Source organism: Scomber japonicus, chromosome 16 (assembly GCF_027409825.1).
Source record: "Scomber japonicus isolate fScoJap1 chromosome 16, fScoJap1.pri, whole genome shotgun sequence".
Lineage (NCBI taxonomy): Eukaryota > Metazoa > Chordata > Actinopteri > Scombriformes > Scombridae > Scomber > Scomber japonicus.
In genome coordinates, this window is record NC_070593.1 from 25,627,286 (window position 1) to 25,645,755 (window position 18,470).

The 18,470-nt window shown below is 44.0% G+C and overlaps 1 protein-coding gene across 1 annotated transcript in view; it reads right to left on the reverse strand.

Annotated features, from left to right (window-relative positions):
- myt1lb (myelin transcription factor 1-like, b) overlaps positions 1-16,029 on the reverse strand; it is a 49,414-nt gene extending 33,385 nt beyond the window's left edge. Inside the window, exons 1-2 of the mRNA XM_053335206.1 lie at positions 15,533-16,029; positions 3,578-4,044 (exon numbers count right to left, since the gene is read on the reverse strand). Of these exons, the coding sequence (XP_053191181.1) occupies positions 3,578-4,044; positions 15,533-16,029 (964 nt within the window). The remainder of the gene's footprint in view (positions 1-3,577; positions 4,045-15,532) is intronic.
- Between the last annotated feature and the right edge of the window lie 2,441 nt (positions 16,030-18,470).

Here is an 18,470-nt window from a genome sequence, read left to right on the forward strand (position 1 = left end):
TATGTAAATAGTTGCAAATGAGACAACATTTCACTTATTTCAACAGTATAAATCAAAACACTGCAAGAAAATGAATTGGCGAGTTTTTTTCCTACAAGTCTTCAAATCTGAGAATAATATGATGTTCCATCTGCAACAAGATGAACCCCAGTCAGTTGCTATTCATCGTTTGCTAGTAAAGTTCTTTTTTTTCATTCAGTCATCAGTATCTTTAGAATTCCTTTCACTGCCTAATTGATTCTGACAGGCTGCAAAAGGTTACTGAACCTCTTCTGTCAGTAATTTCAAGCACTCACTCCTGGAGCACTTCCAATCTCTCCTTTCATATTTCCGCCCTGAACCGCCAAGAGCACATCGCTCACATTGGCGTCACATTTGCCACTTACATTCCTGCAGAGAAAATGAACCCAAAGGCCCCCTCACACATGCACAGAAATAATAAATGAGAGTTTCACTTGGTGGGAAGGAGTGAATCACAAGAAGAAGGAAAATAATAATAATATTAGAAAAAAAAGTAAGTTTAATTGATAGTGATGAAAAGTTAATAATCGGCAGGTTCAAACGCTGATCTGTAATCACAATATACACATTAATGCGAACTTGACTGCAGATCAAAGTTACAAGTACGAAGAATGCAACATTTGAATATAAATTTAAAAGAAAATATGAATATTACCCAATTCAGGTTCTACATAGACTATAAAAATCATGCTCATACAGTACATGTACTGTACAAACAGTCATACCGACTTCCCTCAAATACTGTACATACACACAGACTCACAGTCCAATCTAACAAGAGCAACACAATATTGGTGCTTGGGGGGTTAGGGGCTTTAGAGCGAGAAGAGGGAACAGTCACGAATGACCAGGCACATATTTTGACAGTGGAAGCCTTCTAACAGCAACCTCTTGCACCAGGGGTTTAATTTTTGATGGTATGAAACATGGCACGGGGAAGCAATTTGAAGAGCAATCAAGGTACACAAAAGGGATATGGAAGCGAAACAGATTAAGGAGGGAACAGAGAGACTGTCCTGCCCTGAAGTGGCTTCGGATTAGCTACAGAGATGTGAATTTGCCGCTGACAAACACAGGGAAGCTCCAGAATGTCACCTCTATTACATTTTCAGGAGATTGGAATCTGCCCAGCGGCCATCCAGTACTGATGTATTGGGGTGAACGGGGGAACATGGTAATGACACATTGTGACAACTTGGATTTTAAAGAGTATGCACAACTAATAAACTCCTCAGAACAGCTATTTTCATCCCTGGAAACACCATTTTTTCTTAATACACTCACTGATTTGTCCCTGGTTTGCACCAACATGTGAACCTTTCTGTATATCCGGTCAGTCAGAGGAGAGAGGAAACAGTGAGGTCATTAAACCCTTTATAGTTCAAAAATATCTTACAGAATAGTTTTAAAAGCAGCATCAGGTTTGTTAAAATGTACATTTAGTATTTGTGTTGGTTTTATATCATTTGAAATGACATTTGCACCATTTTTTTTTTACAAATAGTAAGACTGAATGCTCCTGAAAATGTCAAATGGTGTAACCACAAAAGATGATAAATATCAAATAATTTATCCACCTACAGTGTATTGAAGTGGATTTATACTAATAATGACTTCATTTAAAAAATAAACATGTAAATGGTTCCTGATCTCCATGATTCTCCAGATTAAATGTAATATTTAGAACAATTGTATTCCATTAGCTTTATTTAATATAAAAGTTATAATGTAAGATCATGCCAAACTAGTTGATATGCTGTTTTATTGTTTAGTGTTTTTAAGCAAGTTTAATTATGTTTTTAAGTTTTTATGGTTACACCATTTAGACATTTTTGCCATAATCCTCTAATATATTCTCTCAAAATGGATTAAAAGCAGAAATTTGATGCTGAGTCCACAAAAAAAGAGTAAGTGCAAGTTATTCATATGTTTATTTTAAAAATTTAACCTCTTTAAATTTGACTAAACCACATGGACACAAAAAACCCCGTCATTGACCCATATACAGAAATGTTTGTATGCTGGTGTGAGCCAAGGACGAATCAGTGAGCGTGTTAAGAAAAATTGGTGTTTCAAGGGGTGAAAACGGGTGTTTCCAGGGGGGTTTACTAGTTGGACATACTGCTTGAAATCCAGGTTGTCACAGCATATTGAAAAATGTTTCTGCCTGTCTTAGGGAAAACGCTGCAGATTACAAACAATTCTTCAATTACAAAGCAAACATGATGATAATAGAGCTAAATGATGAGGATTTGCAGAACTCCTCATGAATACCTGCCAGTGACAACAACAGTCTTATTAACAATCCATGGTAATCAGATACTACTCATAGAAAACTGCTGCCAGGCTGATCAGACAGTAGCAACCAGTCCACAGTCTCAGTGTTAAGGCTTGGGCTTCGGGCTCTAATGAACACCAGTCAGTAAAGATGTTTTAACACGTCTGCGAGACAATAAGAGCCACGGCTGCTGAGATGCCACATCAACACTTTGGGTGGGTAGAGCGGGGCGCACCAAACAGGGTTAACGCACTCCTCTCTCTCAGAGCTTCACTCTTAATTGGACTTGAAGGCACTGTCAGGTCCAATCGTGATGTGGGGGTGCAAAACAGAATCTGCTGGAGAGAAACCTGCCAAATCTGGTGTCGAGCACGTCAAGGGTGGGAAGAGGAGATAACATACGGGGCAGGAGTTTCTCAAAAATCCCACTACCCAAAAACTAGGGTGGTATTTTTGTATCATGTCTTTAAGAGAGGCGTAATTAAAGCTTTGATTGTCAGCAGCTCTAATATTCATAAGATTTAATATTAGCGAAGGGAAACTCAATATTCTTTGTGATTAAAAGAAGATGAATTTGTTAGTAGTCTTTGTGTAGTTTATAAAAAAAGTAATCATGGCTCCAGTTTTAGCAGTTTAACATGATTCATCGACAATTTGGGCTCTGATACTGCTAACAAAGCTCTTGGAGAGGGTTAAAACACTTCAGAGAGGAAATAATTGGAAAGGATGGCCCTGCTGATTTTAGCCATCAATTTTGATCATTGCTCTGTAATTAAAAAAAAAATCCTAAATATATTTTTAAAATAAGCTCTATGAAAACATCAAAAATAAGAAAGTAAGTTGGTGTTTGTCTGGTGCCAGTACACCTCTCTTCCACTTCTAAAGCTGTTTTTTAACTACAGCAGCAGTACAGTAGAGGCTTTGAAAATGAGTACACGCAAGTATACGAGGAAAATGTGTAAATGAATGAATTAATGAATAACATAAACAAAAAAATAAATATCAAAGGAATAAGCGATCACAGCCATGCTGAAGTTTCAGTATGTTGTTCTGGATCTTTCATCTCATTCCAATGCAAAACACAATCAGTGTTTGAACATCATGTCCAACTGCCCCAAACTACTTCATCCAGCCCATCAAATATGGAAATATAAACCACAGATATGCAAATGCTGCTTGAAAAATAATGGGGTTTTTTTTGTTTTTTTTAAAGATTGGGAAATATTTGAAATTCTAAAGCGTTAAATTCCTGGTGTAAATTTGGTGAAAGGTTCTTACCTTGCCCTTGACTCTGCTCTCCATCCTCCTCCTCCCCCTCTTCATAGTGCACCTCCTCTACCGCCTCCTCTTCCTCCTCCTCCACCCTCTCCTCTTCCTCCTCTTCTTCCTGCTCCACCTCTACCTCCTCTTCTTCCTCCTCCTCTTCCTCTTCCTCCTCCTCCCCTCTCTCCACCTCGCCTTCCTCCTGCTCCATTTGCTCCTCGTTATAGTCCATGTACCCTTCCACTTCCTCCTCCTCTTCCTCCTCCACCTCCCCCTCTTCTTCCTCCTCCTCCTCCTCTTCTACGGCGCCTTCCTCCTCCTCTTCCTCCCTGTCGTCCATCTCCTCCGTCCCGTCTGTCTCGTAGCACTCCTCCATGGTGGAGTTGTCCATGTCATCTAGGTAGGTGCTCCTCTTGGGCGAGGGTTCCAGGGTTTGTCTGTCTAGACTCTTCCTCTTCTTGGCCAGAGGGCAGCCGTACACACTGTGGAGGAGAGATAAGAAGGTAGCCGTTAGCCGTTAGCCTCACCTGGACAGAAATGCTAATGCTCATTTGCACATGGGCCTCTAGCTTATGTGTGTGTGTGTGTGTGAAGGTGTAACAAGAGAAGCGATACCTCTCAACTTCTTCTGCTGGGGGAGATGGGGGCAGAATATCAAAGTTACTACCCTTAATTAGACGTGTACTCATTAACTATTGAGCAATTAGAAGAAAATGCTCTGTTTCTTCTCTGAAACAGTTAGGAAAGGAGGGGGAGTAATCGCTATCTTTGAGACAAACAAAGCAAAAAGATTTGGTTTATTTTGGCGCTCATTTATATGCAGGTAACATCAATTTGCTCTTCAGGCTAAAGAAAATCACTGTGCATGCTCCGCAAACGCTTTGTACAAGACTGATATGCCCTTGTTCTGATGTGAGCCGAGTGTAGCGAAACAACCCGCCGCTCATCTGGAATTGACTGTGTGAGAGAGAGAGAGAGAGAGAGAGAGAGAGAGAGAGAGAGAGAGAGAGAGAGAGAGAGAGAGAGAGAGAGAGGTGGAGGGGATTGGAGGGGAGACAACCTGTAGCCTGATTAATTGAATCTTGCAGAGGCACCTCAGGTTTTAATGTATTCTCTGGCTTTCCCCCATCGGCAGCAGGAGGGGGGGGAGGGGGAGGGGGAGAGGGGTGGAGGGGCACAGATCCTAATCTGATAATCTGATAATCTGTGTATTCGCTCAGGCTATTGATCACAGGGGCTTAATCCCTTTCGCTCATCAAACCTCGGAGAGCCCCTGAGCTGCTATACCTGCCCCCCCCCCCCTTTCCAAGGCAAGATGCATGTGCGCGACATTACAATGCTGTTAGTACATTTGCCTTATGTGTGTGTGTGTGTGTGTGTGTGTGTATGTGTGTGGTACAGTTGCACAAAAGCACCGAGTGCAAGTCAGAAACTATGATGAGCTCTGCTGAGTCTTTTTTGGCCATCAAATAAATAAAGCCGCTGTCCACGCCTGAGTGTAAGGGAGCTAAACACGCTTTGGGCATGCTCACTCGGCTGTGAAATATCCCCAGCTCCTATTTTTACAACCTCTGGATGTTTCCCCACAGCTCGCTGCTACTTAGAGTAAGACCTGATGTGAATGAACGGAGGATGTGTGTTGCAAGAGGAAGAAAATAGTAAGTTGTTGGTCAGTGTGTGTTGCATCTGTGGTGGAGAGAAAGGCTCATCACTTGTAGTTGGGTGCTGATGGTGGATTGTTAGATGGTGTGTTGTGCTCTTAGAAAGCCATTTTTGCTCCTTCTATTTCTCTGTTTTTCATGTGTTCCACAATCCAATATCCTATCCATTCTGCTCCCTCTCTCTCTCTCTCCTTCTCTCTCTCTCCTTCTCTTTCCCATTCTGCTAAATCCCGGGCGTCCATCAGTCAGTCAGGGTCCAGTCAGCTGGCAGGCTCAATCTCGCCCAGCGCAGGGATTCCTTAATGGTCTGACCCCCTGCACCCCCCGCAACCAGGGGCCTCATTTCATTAATCTAAGCCCACATGGAAACTCATTCCCTGCCTGACAGCCAGACCTCTCCCCTAGGGCAGTGTGTGAGAGAGAGGGGTCTACGGGACAGTGAGGGAGGGGTGTGTGTGTGTATATATATGTGTGGGTGTGTGTGTGCTGCTGCGCCACTGTGATCAATAGTGCTTGTGACCAAACATCTCAAAAGCACATTAAAATGCCACTCATCCTGGCCCCTCCGTTCCAGGGCCCCTCTCCAAATAAATCAAGGGGCTGGTCCCAGCAGGTTAGCGGCTGCCAAGGCAGGCGGGCTGGCAGGGAGAGGAGGATAGGTGAGTGGGAGGGAGGGAGGAAGGATGGAGAGGGAGAAGCGGTGTGGGAATGGCAGATAGATAGAAACAGGGCCTTACCATCTCTTCTCCCTCCTACCTTCCTTTATCTTAACAATAAAGCAGTCTTGAAGGCAGTGCTTGCTTGTCAGCTGCTGAGCCACAGCAGAGCTCAATGGCTGACAGGTATTAATGTGACTGCACTCACCTGAATCACTTGAAAAAATAACCACACAAAAAAAAAGGCGTCGAATCGCTGTAATTGCTTGGCAAACATCAGCTAATGGACACCGAGTAATAAACGCTAGCTTGTGTATTTTTTTCATTGTGTATTTAAAAAGGAGTCAAGTGCACTTTATTGTTTTTGGGGTCGGGATTTCATACAAACAAATAGGCCTTTTTGATACACGCTTTAATACTGCGCTCGCCGCTCCGAGTATCCATCCTCTCTTTTAAAAGCTACGGCTGCTTCGTGGTTAAGAGATGTCGGATAACGAACAAACTCGGGGTCTCAGGTGTCCTCCCAGAGCCCCCCCGAGCTGTCAGGTTGTTGTGACACGGCGAAGAGAGGGTGTGTGTGTTCCCCCCCCCCCCCTCACCCCCCCCCCTCTGTGATGACTAAGCCACGGGAAAGAAATCGGCAGCTCCCCGCCATCCCACGTTCCCCCGGCTCTGTCGCGGCGTGACCTTGGCTACGGTGGCGTTGGTCGTGGCAGGCGCAGCATCCCACTCGCTGCGCTTGGCAATTAAAATTCCAGAAATAATTAGGTGGCATTTAAATTAAAAAAAAAAAGAAAAAGAAAAAGAAAAGGGATTCTGCAGGCATTGTGCTGAGAGAAGAAGAAGCAGAAGAAGAAGCAGAGAGAAAATACTGTACGATTCTGTGTTTCTCTTTTTTGCTTTCTCCCCTGGCAAGAATCACAAAATCCTCCATGAGTGTGTATGAGTGTGTGTGTGTGTGTGTGTGTATGAGAGGTAGCAATCAAAGAAGAAAAGAGCTTCAGATCACAAAAAGACCACTTCATATTTTATGGAGTGGGCATCTTCGGCATTATAAGATGGAACAAATTCTATTACAGTGTGAACAAGTGGCCCTTTAATGCAGGGGAAAGAAAAAAAGAGAAAAAAAAAACATCTGGAAATGTTACAGCGAGGGCCCCGTTGGTTTTCTGGAGCAGTAATGTGAGGCGGGAGAAGGAGAGACAGAGAGAGAAAGAGAGAGAGAGAGAGACAGAGTGAGAGAGACAGAGAGAGAGAGAGAGAGAGAAAGAGAGCGAGCTCCCGTTTGGCTAATTTTGGGCGACAGTTGAGCGACTGTTGGAATGCGACAGCGTTGCACGTCGCCTTTATTAGCAGTCATATTAGCGGCTGTTCTCAGCAGGGGCAAAAGCTTTAGCCAGTCATTAGCATCACATGCTATTTGTCTCCCTGACACAGGGATGAGGGCTGCTGTTGCCTCCTCTTCCTTTTGCTGCTGCTGCTTTTTTATTTTTTACCTCCCTCCCTCTCTCGTCATCTCCTCCTGTCACCCGGTGTTCTCACATCATATTTCTCACCCATCATAACCTCACCTGCTCCTTTTTTCCCTCCCCCCTCCATCCACTTTCTCCACCTCCTCTGTACATCCTGTATCTATATATTACCCAGAATCCTTCTTTTAACACTAATATTCCTCCTATCTCTCACCACCACTACCTCAGCTCATTGTTGTCTCCCTCTCTCTGCAGAGAGACTATAGAGGACTAAGGAGGATGGAGGGAATGCACCACCTCTGGCTGTGCCCCCCTATCCAGCAGGAGGATCTATAGACACGTGTGGCAGAGCCCGTCTCCATGGTGATACCCTCCAGAAATCCATGAGGGATTCGCCATCCTCACAGCAAGCCAGTGAGGAAAAATGAGAGAGGAAGACAGGCAGAGAGAGAGAGAGAGAGAGAGAGAGAGAGAGAAAGAGAGAGAGAAAGAGAAAGAGAAAGAGAAAGAGAGAAAAAGAGAGGTGGGTAGGAAAATAGAGGGCTATAGGAGAGAGACAGACAGGAGGATGTATGTTTTCATGTGTGTATACCTTTTTTGTGTGTAAAATTGGGAGATATATAGTAGAGGAGTTGAAAAGAAAAAGCAGAAGTGTGTGTGTGTGTGTGTCTGTGTGTGTGTGTGTGTGTGTGTGTGTGTGCGTGTGTGTGTGTGTGTGTGAGAAAGAGGAGAGAGGATCATTTCAGAGCTGTCAGGCTTCTCCCGCTAGCAGGGGAGAACAAAAGACAGTGTCTTGGTGCAGGAGGCTCAGCGCATGGCAGACGCTGCAATTTGGGGCGTTTTCTGGCAGCTCAGGCTCCAGCTCGCATATCAGCTGCTATGGCACACACACACATACACACACACACACATACATACACACAAAAGGCAAGAATGACTGTCAGTTTGTCCTAAAACTCATGAAATATTACTTCATAGCAGCGCTGTTGAAATAATCCTGGGTGTCAGTGAAACTTATGGGACGTTTGTGTGTGTGTTTGTGTGTGTGTTTGTGTGTGTGCGTGTGTGTGTGAGTGAAATTACTGTCCACTCCGGTCTGTGTGATAACAAGCGGCGTGGAAAGTATAATCTCATATGTTTGACTACATGTTTGCAAAGACAATACATAGGTTTTATATGTTTTAGACAGTGTGTTTGGTAGAGATGATGCTACCAGGCTTCCATACCCAACAGCAAGCTACTCAGCTCACTGCTTCAATAAGCCTGTTGTAGCCCAAAGCCCAAATGAATCAAGTCTCAACTTTAGTCAAATACCCCCCCCTCCCTTACATTGCTGTTAACCCTTACACTTATTCTTATCCAACGCCACCGTGGGTCTCCCCATCCCCTCGTCTCTTCTTTATCCCAAAAAGAGCCCCCGAGTCCACCGCTAAGCCTAATGGCGACCGAGATACGGCACGATGACTGTAGTGGGCAACATCTCCCTATACCTTTTTATCCTCCCCTCCCCTCAATCTTTACAAGATCTCAGCTGCTCCCACCCCCCCTTTTAGCTCCTTTTGTCCATATCTGCCAAATACTAGAGTCTCCTGCTTGGTGGGAAAAACACCTCCTTTCAAAAGGCTGTTTGTGCACCTTGCTGATACTGTCCCCATCAAGCAGCTGTAGAGTAGTGGGTGGTGGTGGAGAGGGGTGGGGTGGGGGGTTGAGATGGAGTAGCAGGGAGTAGGTTGCATTAAAGTTGGAATGAGACGGGTTTGTTTTTTGTCGCTGCGCCGAACATTCATGTAGATTTTGTGAATTTCAGAGCTTGTATCTAAAACATGATGATCAGTATTTATTATGTAGGGTTTAGTGTGTAGTATTATTGAACATTTGAGTGGTTTCTGACTCCTGGAAATTGACTGTAATGTGGATATCGGGGAGCTGTTGGAAGATGGATCTGGGATAATATTTATATGTGTATCATACGAGGCGTTTTTGCATAATTTGGCGGAGGAAGTCCTGAGCAGCAAAGCTCATCGGGCAGCAGATTCTGGGGGCGTAATGCGCCTATCTGTCATCCTGCAGCTAAATTCACTCCTGGATTAGCCAGGTAAGGAGTCTCTCCACCAGTGTAATGACTTCAATCAATCACCCGAACCCAGAGACACACACACAGAGGAAGCACAGCTAGTTAGCTGCGAGCCCAGCAGCCATTTTGAAAAAAAAAAAAAAAAGGATTTCCTTCCTCCTAGCTTGGCCATTTGTCTGTGTAAACCACAGTGCAGACTTTCACAACAGTTGCTTATTTGGATGAGGTGTGAATAAATAAAAAGGAGGTGAATTAGATTGTGAGTGCGAATGATGCTTCCTCCCTTCACTTTTAGCTTTAGCTTCTCATGCTGAAAAAGTCATCAGCAGTGTGTTTAGTCACTTATAGTCACTGATGGTGTTGTTGAGGATGAATTTCATTGTGCATTTCATTGCCCTTTGTACAGTGACTTGAAAAAATCCTGATTTATTTTGCTTGTCCAAGTTGATGTATAGTTTTGGCTCTTAAAGATGGAGATTCTTGGCTTAGCAGGATTTATAGAGTCTTGGCTGCTCAACAGGAAGCTTCTGTCATGTAAACTAAATGTTTTGCTTTGTTCTGCTGGTGAATTTATGGAATTGTATATTATGATTGGTCACATAGTCATCCTGGTTGTTAATGGTTAGTGTCTTGTAAGCCTATATCGACTGGGCACGGGAAGGTGAAAGACACTTAAATAAACAAATCAATCAATCAATCAATCAATCAATCAATCATATATAGCGTTCATGAAATCCAAAGATACTCACATTATGATCACATGAAATCAAGAAAAAGCAGCAAAGATCCTCACATTTCAGAAGCTGCCATTAAGGAAAATTTGTAATTTTTGCTTGAAAAATGACAAATGCTAGACGATGAATAAGTATTTGCAGATGAATCCTCTGTCTGCTGACTAATCAGTTAATTGACTTGAAAACAAAGGAAATATTTTACATTTTACTTATTGTCAACAAATCCTAAGAAAAGACCAAAAGTGACCCTCTGTAGACAAAGAGCCACATACTGTACATCTTATTCTTTGCATTGGGAAGAAATGGGCTTGGTTACCGAGAGCCACAGACCAGCTGGGGAGGAGGAAACATACTGAGAAATGGACTAGTACTTGGTTACTTTTGGTATCCCCCCCCCCCACTCCCACACACACACACACATTAGAATGAAGTGTGTGCCCTTCATGTGCTGCATTGTGATTCCCGCTCTGTGTCATGTTTACCAGACTCCATCTCCCGAGCAGACGAGGACAGCATTTTGACATTGATGTAATTTAGTTGGCAGCTGCTCTGAGGGGAGGGCTGGCCAGGGGTCGGGGAGGGGGGGTGGGTTCGATGGGATCGGGGAGGGAGTGGGGGGGTGGGGTTCAGGGGTTAGAGGTCACAATGTGCCGGGGCCTGGAGCCGGCCCTAAGCAGCTGCCCGCCCCCACCACCCCCCTCCCACCCCTACCCTTCACCCACCCCTCCCTCCCCCCCACCATCATGCCCACGTCCCCCTGGCACGCTCCGCACTCACAGCACATGATCTGTTATTCCCTTTGATGTCTCTCCTCGGGGAGGCGGTTATAAAAAAAAAAAAAAAAAAGAGAGAGAAAAAAAAGAAAGAGGATGGGAAAAAAAAAAGCGTAAACACCACCTGTTTATCTGACGCCGGGTAATGTTGGAAAGGTAGTGTGCGAGGCTTGTCATAATATGCACAGGAGGCAAATAAAGGGGGAAAATTACAAAGGGGAGAAAATAAACAAATGGCATCAGAGAGGACGGCATGACGAGGGAAGCTGCATGAGAACGCCACTGTAAATTCAGTGGCCCTGCTTTTGAAATGCTTTCAAAGTGTCTTTTAAATTGCATTAGAGGTTTACGTGAGGACAGAATGTGCAGTAGAAAAAAAAAAACCTTTGTTACAGTACTCTTTAATGTGTGATGTAGACAATACGGCTTTGTTACAATATACTATCGTTATATTAAAGATTGCAGTGGTACAAGACAAGGAGCGATCTCTGTCCGGCTTCATCATCATGTTAAGATGATAACAATGGAAATCACAACCGCACTGTAATGAACCCAAATGCTCCTCATGCTGTCTAAAGTGTAGAAGCTAATGACAGAGCTGACGGATCCAACCAACTCTGTTCTTTTCACCCTCAGCCCACACTGCCTTTTTGGTGATATAAAGCTTTCCCATTAAATATGGAAATTTCCGTTTCGGTGACAGATACTTCACAGAGGGGGGTTGATGGCAGAGACGGTGTTTTTTTGGAAGGGGAAGTGGCAGATTTTGATTAATGCGACCTTATCTGGTTCTGCACATGGAGGCAGAGGGGTTGCTGAGCTTGGCGGGGGTGGATGGCTGCCTGTTCCTCTTCTTCTTTTTCCAGGCCTGTTTCTCTCCTCTATTTGAAATGGTTTCACTCGCTCGCTCGTTTCTGCTTCTGCCTTCTCTCCGTTTTCACCCTTTTGTGGTTAGTGCACTCATCCTCTATCTCAGTCATAATGTAAGCTTTGCTTTTACATCTTGTAGTCGCACTATTCTCTGAGTTCATATGGCCTTCTGATAATTCTGTCTGATTTTCTTCTTCACCCCATGTGCCCTCTTCACCTCTTCAGTCTCTTCATCTCTAGATCCCTGCTTCGTTTTCCTATCCCACTTAGACATTTCTCTGTTTCTGTTAAAACAGCTCATCTCACTGCTGCTCCAACTTATCTTCAAATTCCATATCCTTTACTTCAATATATCTTTTCCTATCTTCCTTCCTGTTTCCAGTGGGTGAGTTGAGCATCATTTTGGATTGTTTTCCAGCCCTGTTTTTGGATTTTCTCCATCTGTCCTATGTGCACAATCAGGTAAGCTTTCCAAGAGTAAAACCTTTGTGTTGCCCAAGTGATCGGTGGTATTGTTAGGTGGTTTTTGGAGGTGGAATGGCATTCTCAGAGACGTAAGGACAGCTCTGCTGGATAGTAACGGTACTGTGGAGGAGGTTCTGTTGGCTGTCAGTGAGCAGGTACAACATGATAAACTATATTTTGCATCAAGAATGAACAAATCAGTGGTGGTGTTCTTGAAAGATGAGCCATATGTTTATCATCTGATAGAGAATGGCGTGTTTACCAGGGACATATTTGTGCAACCTTCCCCGAGCTGCCAGTTCCCTCCATGCAGATCACAGTATCCGCTGCTCGGCTGTTCATACATACCCAGTTAGAGAATGAGCTCTGTTGTCTAAATTTAAAATGGTGCATTTGGGATGTAAGGATTCCTTACAGTCTCTGAGGTGGCAGGTGTTTTATGTTCCTGGACTCGCTTCAGAGTAAAGCACGACGATGGCTTTTATATGGTGTATGCTAGCTCAGGACAGGTGAAATATAGAAATGTGGGACACAAATGCTTTGTTTGTCTGCATAAACAGCAGGTGGTGGCTCAGTCTGGCAATGCGGCAGATAGCTCCACACATGCCAAGGCAGCGGTGGGCGCCACACCTGTAAGTGTAACAGCAGATCAGCAGATCATGGGGTTGCAGGTGCGGCAGCCATTGCCACTCATTCACATTCTGAAGATAATTACTAAGATAGCAAAGAAAAGGTAAATCCCGAGAAGCAACAGGCTTCTGCTGCTGCAGAGAACCTGAGCACCTCTCGGTCTGCAGGTACTGGATTGCGATCCATGTCGGCAGAAGGAAGCAGCTTCCACAAATTCATCAGGCAGAGATCACACAGCGACCCCCAATGAAGTACAGGGTGTGTTTAACAGCCAAAAGGAGAAGACAGGAAGTATCACTCCAAGTCAGATACGATATCTATCTATCTATCTATCTATCTATCTATCTATCTATCTATCTATCTAACAGGAATACACCTCTGCTCTTCGGAAGAAATAAATCAATTTCAGGATGAAATGTTCAAAAAGTATATATAGAGTGAATGATCACTTAAGCAACACTGGCAACAAGTTCATCAGATCTGTTGATGTAAAATTGGTCAGTTTTCATGAAAAGAAGCCATCACATCTCAAAAAGCATATCAAAACTCTGAGAAAAGCAACAAAAGGTAAAGCTAATAAAAATTCGAAAAGTTAACATGATAATGTGTTTTCTGTTCTCTGTTTGAGTAATCTTATCTGTTTCTCTGTTCTGACCTCTCTATGCAGAGCCCCAAAATAGGGTCTTTGAATGTTAATGGTGGGGGAGACAGGCACAAAGGGGCATTAATTTAAAAAATGTGTTGTTTTTGCAAGAGAGACATAGCAATCCCACAGAAAAGCTAGATTGGGTCTTACGGTGGGAGGGTTCATGTGCCCTTAGCTATGGCGCTAACTTTAGTGCAGCGGGACCTGTTCTGTTCACAGCAATTGTAAATGCAACTACTTAAGTTGGTAAAGAGTCAGCTGTTGATTACCTGGGCAGAAATGGAGAGCTCTATGATCTGCTGTATGAACATTTTTGTACACAATCAACAGAAAGAACAAGTTTTTTCACCCGGCTAAAAAATGAGGTAAGGAATTACCATCAGGATCAGTTCACCATTGGTTCAGGAGTTCAACTGCATTCTATACTTGACTGTGGACAGGACAAATAAGGATCCCCACACACAGTCATCTCAGAACTTTAGGAGTAAAATCACACACTTCGATCTGTTAGAAACATGGAGGGTCAAACATCTCAAAAGTCTCCGCTCCAGATTGGCTCACAGCAACATTAGTCCAGTTGGCTTTATTGGCCACCTCTTTGTTAGCATAGACTGGATCATTTCACCAGGTGAAAGGGTTAAGTCCTTCTGGATTCTTATCAAACAACCTCCTGCAAGACAATATATTCTGCCAGAACTCTAAGCACTGTTGGCAGCAGTGAAAAATAAAAAAACTAATTTTAGTTCTTTGAAAGTGTGGTGGGCGGTTGGTAGGACACAATTCCTCCCATTCCATAAGATCAAGGCAACAGTTTGGGAACTTGAAGCCAACGTTAGGAATACTGAAGAGAGGGTACACAGAGACTTGCATCCCACTACAGGTCATGTGCTGCTGGAGAACAGGTGGCACTTGAGCTCCTTCCTGCAAGAGAGAGAGAGGGGAGCTACTGTCATGTCTCGCTTCCTCCAGCTAAAGGACATGGATGGCCTGTACTCTTTCTTTTCCAATCTGGAGAGTTCAGTTACACAGAGCCAGCAGATGACTTGCCTTAAGCTTCAAGGAGCAGAGTGACCACCAGTGTGGGCGAAATAAGGAGCTACACAATGGACTTTGATGCGGTCCTCTTTAGAGTAGAACAATGCAGCATGGAGTGCCCATAAGGAGCCCCTGGAAGGGCTTCCTCAGCCTACAAGAGAAAGCTGCATTGGTTTACGAGCTGACTTTGAAGTCATTTGGTGTCAACCAGATGGCATCAAGACAGATACCAGGGATTAACAGTCTCTACACTGACTTTAATAAGTGGTTCTGGAATACTTTTGGGACTGATTTACATTGTGTTTTGTTGGAGTGTTTCAGAAAATCTCCTCTCGTCTCCTTTAAGCGAGCAGTGCTCTGCCTGATGCCCTAAGGTCCTGGCTTTACTTAAGAACTGGAGGCCAGTAGCTCTCCTCTGTACAGCCGAAAAGATGCTTTCCAGAGCCTTATGAAACAGAGCTAGGGACATCCTGGAAATAATTGTACATACAGATCAGGCCTATAGTGTTCCTGACAGGACAATTACTCAAGTCAACTACATACAGTAACTTATTTTTTGAAGGAGAAAGTACGCTCTCAGTTGTCTAAATAGAAGTGGTTACCCCAGTTATCATATAGAAGAAGAATTATGGTTGCCATTAACTTCGGATCACCTTTAGTCCTTGGCCAAGACTCTATCTCCCTGTGGTGGTAAGGGAGCAGGGACTTATCAACATCCAGTCCAAAATTGCCAGATTTAGACTCCTCACTGCACAAAAACTGCTATACAACTTTGGTCCAAGCTGGTTAGACACAGCTCAACTCATACTGAGGAGAGCTGGTCACTTGAGCTATGATAAACAGCTTTTCCCATTACAACCACGGGATGTGGACCTTAATCAACCTTTTTACAGCTGTGCACTGCAGGCATGGAAAATTTTTAAGATCTCACATGCCACAAATAAGATTACTGACCTGTGATTGTTTGAGGAACCTTTGTTTTTAACAACCTCATAAAGACTCAACCACTTCAGTCTGCCAGCCTGTGACCCAATCTCTGAGAGGCTGGATGCACCAAACTGGGACATCTGATGAAGGTGACAGCAACATTTGTGGACGCCCCGAAACAGAGCATTTGCAGAAAACCATACTTGGTATGACCAGTGGAGTGAAGAGTGTGAGTACAGTTTCCCGTCTCTCTGTCTATCACCCCAGCTGTGGGGGAGTGTCAGGAAGTAGGAGGTCAGCTGCTGACACAACTCCCCACCTGGACAAGTTTCAGGCTCCAGGGAAAAAAAGCAGTGTACCAAATCAGTGTTATGGTTCTGGAACCTGCACTCTTTGGCAGGGATGAAGGAATCAAAGTGACTGAGTTTTTTGGTCCAGACGTTACCTCGCAAGGCAGCTGGCAGTCCCTGTACAAGCTGCCCCTTCAAAAGCAGACAGCAGACCTCCAGTAGAGGGTTGTGCATGAGGCAATAGCTACAAACAGATACAATGCACAGCTGGATTCAGAGCTGGGGAATCTGCTCTCAGATTGGGACAGTGGTACATTTATTTGTTCAGCATCCTCGGCTGTCATTGAAACTGAACATGCAGAGTTTCGGCAGTGTGGAGCCAGTGCTGGTTCTGGAAGGATTGATAGTGGAACATAATTATTATCAGATGACAGGGGATGATTGTAAACTTAGGGTCAGAGAAACATGTTTCTGTGTTTGGTTGACAGGTTTTGTTGTATTTTAGTAATGTTTTTCTTTCTTTGCCCTCAAGTGATGATGTGACAGTGATCTCGTTTCTCCTTCCAGTGGTTGAAAATCGAACCTCTCTTCTCTCTTCTCCTCTTCCCTTCCCTCCCTCCTCACCCTTCCTCTTTCCTCATTTCTACCTCTTTTCTCATCTCCTCTCCTCTCCTGCCAGGCAGAGAGTGAGGTGCACCGGTGCCTCTCCCCCTGTCTCTCCATCACCACCTGGCCCAGTTCCAATGCTTTTAGTGAGAGCTATCTGTCAAGCTATGAATAATACAGGCCCAAGGCTGGCGTTAGCTTGCTAGCTAGCTATGTGGAATCCAAATGAGGTCTACAGCAGGAAGAGAGCACTTGACTTTTAGTTCGCTACCATGCTGTCCCTACCAAGACAGGCAATTACTCAGCCCACAGCCCCAGCTGCAGTCGTGGCAATCATAAACGCAACCTCTCACATCTCTGTCTGAGCACACACACACACACACACACACACACACACACACACACACACACACACACACATTACACAGACACACATACTTGTATAAGCAGACATGCATACCCCATTTCCTGGTCCAAATAAAACGAAAATTGTCAATATTCAATGTTTTTTAACCATAAATACAAATCCATAGTACACTATCTTGTCTGACAGAGAAAAATGAAAGTTTTTGCATTCAGAAGAGCTGAGAATAAATGAATAGCTCAGGTGGAATACTAGTCCTTCTACATGATATATAACCCTGCTAAGAACACAAAATTATGACCATATTTTTATTGATAAGAGAAAAAGTTGTTTTTTTACAACATAAATCTTTTGCCTTTGCAATTCAAAGAAAGAAAGAACATGTTAAACGTAAGTTAAATGTTGAGTAAGGCAAAGTGACACTGAAGCCACTCTCTGTCATTCAGGTAAGTCGGTATTTAAGACAGCGCTGAGCTACGACGATATATATTAATCAACGGCAGAGTTACTTCATCATCTCTTATCTGTTGATTAACAGGAGACACGTCGTCCACCTTTATCGCACTTGTTCCACAGTTATGGCAGGAGGCTGAGAGGGCTATCGCATGTATCAGGCATATGACACATGTATGGTTTCGTAATTAGCTTTGCACCGAGGCATCCTTAGGTGACTGTTAACCCATCCATCATTGCCTCTAATCATTCGTTGGTGGAGTGTGGGATGTAATTACAGAGTGCTAGGCAACGACAGGCTTCACAGGTAAAAATAGTCATACAGGATGAGAGACTTCTGCATGTGTTTGGCATGTGGGATGTGTGCACAAGGTGTGTGTGTGTGTGTGTGTGGCTGTGGGTGTGTGTATATGCATGCCTGCGTGTATTGTGGTAATGAGCTCTAGTTAGTGATGCTCCAGAGTGTCTTATTAACAAATAATAACAGCACTCCTTTGTTTTTTACCTCTCCTCCCATCTATTATTCACACTTCACAGATTTACTCATGATTCATTTATAGGAGCATCTTGTGCAACCTAGAAACTAAATGTCACCCAAAACAACACTATCAGATGGTGCTGTGTGTCTAAGCAAGTACACAGTGTGTCTGTGTATGAGTTGTATCTGTGCATTGCTTGCTGGAGGTATACAGGTCCGTCCTCCCCTGAAATCTGCCCTGCATTAGATAAACAGTGTTTATAGCAACAATCCAGCACTGCTGTACCAAGATTGTAAAAAAAATCTAGGACTTCTGCAATCTGACTCCATCTGTATATGCACACACAAGTGCAAATGAGAGTGCTATTGAAATAGATGAGTTGGATCTTGCCGGATCAGTAACGAGGGCTGTAGTGAGGCCATTCTGCCATTCAACCCCCCTGTTGTGAAATCAGCATGACGCCCTGTGTACTTTAGCTGAATTCTCTTTCCGCTGAAATTGCCAGGTTGGAGAGAGGCACTCAGCTGGGAATGCTGCTCTACATGTGAAGTAGGTTGTGTGTGTGTGAGGGCTTAGGAGATGTGTGTGTGTGTGGCTTGTCTACATTTGTGTCAGCGCATGTTAAGAGAGTCTACGTAGGTGTGTGTGTGTGTGTGTGTGTGTTTGTGTGTGTGTGTGTGTGGACGTGCTGCCCTTTGCCTCTCTAACCCTCTCTCCCTCCAGGTGAAGAGCCTGCTCTGAAGGCTCTGCTCCAGTCGAGGGCACTTGAAACC